The sequence below is a fragment of the Petaurus breviceps genome, unplaced genomic scaffold (assembly GCF_028583685.1).
Source record: "Petaurus breviceps papuanus isolate PSGF00001 unplaced genomic scaffold, PetGlider_PUasm1.0 91041, whole genome shotgun sequence".
Taxonomy (NCBI): Eukaryota; Metazoa; Chordata; class Mammalia; order Diprotodontia; family Petauridae; genus Petaurus; species Petaurus breviceps.
The window spans coordinates 41,106,841-41,112,519 of NW_027187400.1; the positions used below are offsets into that span (position 1 = coordinate 41,106,841).

At 45.6% G+C, this 5,679-nt stretch overlaps 1 protein-coding gene across 1 annotated transcript in view; it reads right to left on the reverse strand.

Moving 5' to 3' along the window:
* LOC138154600 (serine protease hepsin-like) overlaps positions 1-4,795 on the reverse strand; it is an 8,573-nt gene extending 3,778 nt beyond the window's left edge. Inside the window, exon 1 of the mRNA XM_069079568.1 lies at positions 4,779-4,795. Within this exon, the coding sequence (XP_068935669.1) occupies positions 4,779-4,795 (17 nt within the window). The remainder of the gene's footprint in view (positions 1-4,778) is intronic.
* Between the last annotated feature and the right edge of the window lie 884 nt (positions 4,796-5,679).

The window sequence follows — 5,679 nt, forward strand, 5'->3', positions numbered from 1 at the left end:
GGGGGGGGGGGCATGAATTTGAACTCTCTACTGTGATTCTCCGGGAAGTGATACAACATTAGGGAGACAGAGGAGAAACGAGAGGGGGGAGTGATGTAGGGAGAGGAGAGGAGAAGGAGGAAAGAGAGGAGAGAGGTGAGGGGGACGGAGGGAGAGACACAGAAAAACAAAGAGAAGAGAGACTGAGACTGAGACAGAGAGAGACAGAGATACAGAGACAGACAGACAGAGACAGAGATAGAGAAGACTGGGGATCACTTAATCACTTTAAAAGGACTAAAAAAGACAACTCATAGGACCTCACCAGTTCCAGGAAACTTTCTCTTTATTCCATCTAATAAAGTATGTAGTAGGGGTTTAACAAATGTTGATTAACTGAAAAAGAAGATACTGTTTTCTTTGGTCTGATGTAAATGGTTAATGCCAACAAGGACACATTCTTTCATTTGTAACAATTTGTACATTCTCTTTCTGTTTTATTAAGTTCTATACCTGTTCTTAATAAAACTGTTTTGTAAGAAACTGTTATTCTGGGTCAAGTAGCTCAGAAGGGGAGAGAGAAGACAGACAGATCGATAGAAGGATGGATGAATGAATGGATATATGGACAGACAGACAGATGGATGGATAGACAGACATAGACAGATGATAGATAGAGAGAGAGAGACAGACAGACAGACAGACAGAGAATGTCATCTATGGAACTGTGAGATACACATGGTGCATCACTCAGTGATGGTGTCTGTCACACTCTTGAGTGAATAAACTGCAGTGTCCCTGTCTGCCTGTATCTAGGGTGGTTCATTTGGACCCTGAAAATCCATGTATGACCATGCCCTTCTGATATTCTACTCACCATCCCTAGGACTTCCCTGGCCAAAATACTCCACTAAGGTTGTGCTTGTTGTTCGGTCGCTTAGTCATGTCCAACTCTGTGACCCTGTGTACACTGTCCTTGGGGTTTTCTTGGCAGAAATACTGGAGTGGTTTGCCATTTTCTTCTCTGGTGTCTACATTTTACAGATGAGGAACCGATGCAAATAGGGGTTAAGTGACTTGCCCAGGATCATACAGCTGGTAGTGTCTAAGGCTATATTTGAAATCAGATCTTCCTGACTCTAGACCCAGTGTCCACTCCCCATTTATGAGCTGTCTCCCCTTATTAGGATATAGGCTCCTTAAAGGCAAGGACTGGGTTGCTGTATCTCCAGTGCTTAGTATCCTGCCTGGCAAATAGTAAGTACTTGATAAATACCTTTCAATTCATTTATTGTAAATTTAACAAGTCTATTTAAACTGCCTTCTATCTGCTAGGCATTGTTCTAAAGTGCTGGGAACATGAAGATCACAAAAATCAAAACAGTCCCTGTCCTCAAGATGTATGCAGATAAATAATCATAAATGTATGCAAAGTAATAAGAATACATTGCTGAGTAATTTCTAGAGGTCAGGAAGGCAGGCCCATACTACCGGAGGAATCAGGAAAGCCCTCTTGAGGGAGATGGTAGTTGAGCCTAGCCTGGAAGTGGGGAGAGGAGCCAGGAGGATATGCATTCCAGCTATGGGGGCCAGCCTGCAGAAGATTCCCAGCCATCAAAGCTGCTCAGCCCCTGAGGCAGTATTGGGGGGCGGGGAGTGGAGCAGGGGCAGAGATCTGAAGCACAGGAATTTCAGAAACCACACAGTAGCCTTCAGATCATAGATACCATAGGCTCCAAGATGGTAGGGGACCTTACGAGATCATTTGTTCCAAACATCCCTTCACAGAGAAAGGAACTGAGACCCAAAAAAGGGAAATCACAAGTGGATCTGTTTGGGGTTTCAATATCAGATTTTGGTGTGGCTGATTGCCAGGAAACTTTTATTTCAGACCACTAAATGGTGAAAAGTCCATTGAAGGGAGGAGGGGGGAGGAGGAGAGAAATCTTCCTTCTCCCTCATACTCTGTTCAGGATCTGATGTAATGATCATATCTTATCCACACAACAAACCCTTCAGCCTGGCATTCAAGGCCCTACCCTAACTCTTCGGTCTCCTCAGAGAGGTCCCCCCAGAGAGCCCATCCACTCCAGCTCTACTCACACTATTCTCTTTGGATACTTCTTTTGCTCATTGCTGTCTGTTAAAAATACTTACTAGCTGTGTGACCCGGTGCAAGTCATTTAACCCCAACTGCCTCACTGAAAAAATAAATAAATAACTACTGCCCAGCTCAAGTGGTCGCTTCTGACAATTCTTTCCCACCCCCATTCAGGAATGATTTTTTTTCAAATCTGTACTCTTGACACTTACTAGCTGTGTGACCCTAGGTAAGTCACTTAACCCTGATTGCCTCAGTTTCCTCATCTGTAAAATGAATTGGAGAAGGAAATGACAAAACCACTCCAGTATCTTTGCCAAGAAAACCCCAAATTGGGCTCAGAAAGAGTCAGACACAGCTGAAATGTCTGAACATTTATAAGTTGTCTTTAGTATGCTTTTACTCTACTTCCCTTTCATCCAACTGCCCAGAGGCCAAAGAATAGTAGGGCTCAAGCCAGAATGGACCTCAGAAGCCAGCATTCCATGTAACTGAGCACCCCCAAAGTTAACTTACCTAAAACCAAGCTTCCTAGTCATCCAGCCCCTAGATCTGCTCCTTTGAACCTTGTTGTCTCTGTCCAAGGGACCACCCACCACTCAGCCAATCCCCCAAAGTTATCATCTCTGTCCCCTCTTTTCCATATACAACCCACATCAGGCCCATCGGGTCTGTCCACCCACCTCCTAAGGAAAGTCCTTCCCTTCTGTTCTCCATAAGGGACAGCTTAGGACAGGCAGGCACTCATTCTGACCCTCCCTGCACTTCTGCAAAAACCTCTGAGTGGTGTTTCTACCTCTGGTGTTTGCCCTGCTCCAAAGGTTTCTGCAGCCCTCAAGCCCTGATAAGTAATGATCCAAGTTCTTCAGCTAGCCTCTAAGGCCCTTCACGATCTCCGGTCAACTTTCCACTTTCAGGACATGATTAATAAGCACTTAGTAGGTACTCACTTGGGGATAGAGTAAACCTTTCCTCCAGTAAACCTTAGTAGGCACTTGTTTGGGAGGGACAAACAGCCTTTCTATTCAGTTCATGAATGAATAAATGAACAAAAGAATGAGCACTTAGTAGGCAGTTGTTGAGGAGGGTGGGAAAGAAAGCTTTTCCACTCAGTTCATGAATGAATGAATGAGCACTTAGTAGGTACTCTTAGTTCTTCAGTACAACTAGACAATCCTCTGAGTTCCCAGCCATCCTTGTCCTTCCCCCGCTTTGTGTGCACCATAGGCAATGGTAGGGCTGTTCTGTAAGACTCTTCACTTACTTAATTCCTTCCTCCTTTAAAATCTAATACAAATGGACATCTCCTAAGATGTCTCCCTGAACGACTGGGGAGCAACCAGAACACTGTGCCTGGAGTCAGAAAGATCTGGGTTCAAATCTAGTCTCAGACACTGACTAGCCGTGTGACCCTAGGCAAGTCACTTAGCCTCTATTTGCCTCAGTTCCTCCTCTGTAAAATGGGGGCACACTAGAGAAGGAATGGTCAACCACTCTAGCATCCTTACCAAAAAAACCCCATGGACAAAGTCTGTGGGGTCATGCAGAGCCAGATAGGACTGAACATCAAGATGACTCCCTCCTTTCTATGACCAGTTTTAAAGTTCAGACCTTCCATTGTTCCATCTTCCTAATGCACTCAGGGTGGTATTATGGCTAGCCAGGTTTGTGCCTTTGGGGAGGTGAAGGGGCCCAGATATTTGATGTCATCAGGATAGAAAACTCCCCGATGACAACACTCCTCCTGATGCAGAATATCCTTGCTCTGCTACTGAGAGGCCAAGCGGTTTGCTGGCTGTCACACAGTCAACCAGCAGGACCAGAACCCAGCTGTTCCTGATTCCTGGTCCAGGTCTCCCTCTATGATGCCATGAAGCCCTCTCCTAGCCTCTTAACAGATAGCATGTAATGTGTTAGGCTAGAGAAAGCCTCTTCTCCTTTGGGCCCTCAGGAAACTGAGGCTCAGGCCCAGTCTCAGAGGAAATGTCAGAGGCAGGACTTTCCCACTATAGCATGCTTCTCCCCACCCCAGTCAGTAGACTGAACTCCAAGTCTGGTATCAGGAAGACTCATTTTCATGAGTTCAAATCCAGCCTTGGAAGTTTACAAGCTGTGTGGCCCTGGGAAAGTCACTTAACCTTGTTTGCCTCAGTTTCCTCATCTGTAAAATGAGCTAGAGAAGGAAATGGCAAACCCCTCCAGTATCTTTGCAAGAAAACCCAACATGGGGCCATGAAGAGTCAGACAGGACTGGACAGCCACAACCAAATGTGAAGTCCTGTTCATAAGCTCCGTCAGGAAGATGAGGATGATAAATTGTAACATTTCACTATGACTAATGATCATAATAATAGTTAACATATAGTGTCTACTAAGTGCTAGGCATTGTGCTTTATTACCATTACTACTACTGCTAGCTAACAAATAGTGCCTATCTTCCTCGCTCCAGGCCCAGCAGCTCTGGTCACTGTGCCACCAAGCTACCCCCATGAGAACATGGATCATGTCTTATCTAAACTATAGACACCAACCCCCCCACCCTCATCTCCAGCCTTGACAAACAGAACAAACAGTCTGACCATGGCCATCTCTGCTGAAGAATGCTCTGTGGCTCCCTAGTACGCCCATCACAGACTCCAAATTCTTCAGACGGGCATTCAAGCCCCTCACAAGTTGCCTCTCTCCAGCTTTTGCTCACCTTTCCATAATCTCCATTCCAACCTAGGTGCTCTGTCCCACATACTTCAGTTCACCTTAGATGCCACAGTTTCCCAATAGGCTCAGCAGTTCTACAAGTCACTGGCCACTAGATCTCAGTACTCTGTCCCTTGTGTCCTGATCATGTGATCTTGGATCTGTGTGACTTTCCAAAGAAGTGGGACGCCAACTCCTCCAGGGCAGACCCTGTTTCTCACTGGCCTTCACGCCCTGTGCTAGACACTTCAAAAATGTTCCTCAGAACATATCTGGAGTGCTCCGGTTTGTCCTAAGTATCACCACATCTTAGGAAGGCCATTGGTTAGCAAGAGAGTCTAGTCCTCAGTCCACTATCATAGAACTACTTCAGAGCTCCAAGGGCTTTTAGGACCTTGCTTAGGAGAGATAGGCGAAGTTTTCCCCAAGGACGCGAAGGATCATAGAGTTAGCCCTGGAAGGGATGTCAGGTCGTCAGATTCAGTCCTCTCATTTTTCAGATAAGGAAACTGAGTGCTGGAGAGTTTAAGTAACTTGACAAAAGTCACAAAGGAAATAAGGAAGACCTATCCAATGAAAAAGGAATTGGCTTCTTGTGCCTAGCCTGAGGACACAGCAAAGGGTGGAATTTGCAGAGGCTCATTTAATCAGAACAGGACTTCACATTTGGTTGTGGCTGTCCAGTCCTGTCCAACTCTTCATGACCCCATGTTGGGTTTTCTTGCAAAGATACTGGAGTGGTTTGCCATTTCCTTCTCTTTACAGATGAGGAAACTGAGGCAAACAGGATTAAGTGACTTGCCCAGGGCCACACAGCTTGTAAACTTCCAAGGCTAGATTTGAACTCATGGAAATGAGTCTTCCTGACAGCAGATTTGGAGTTCAGTCTTCTGACCACCTAGCTG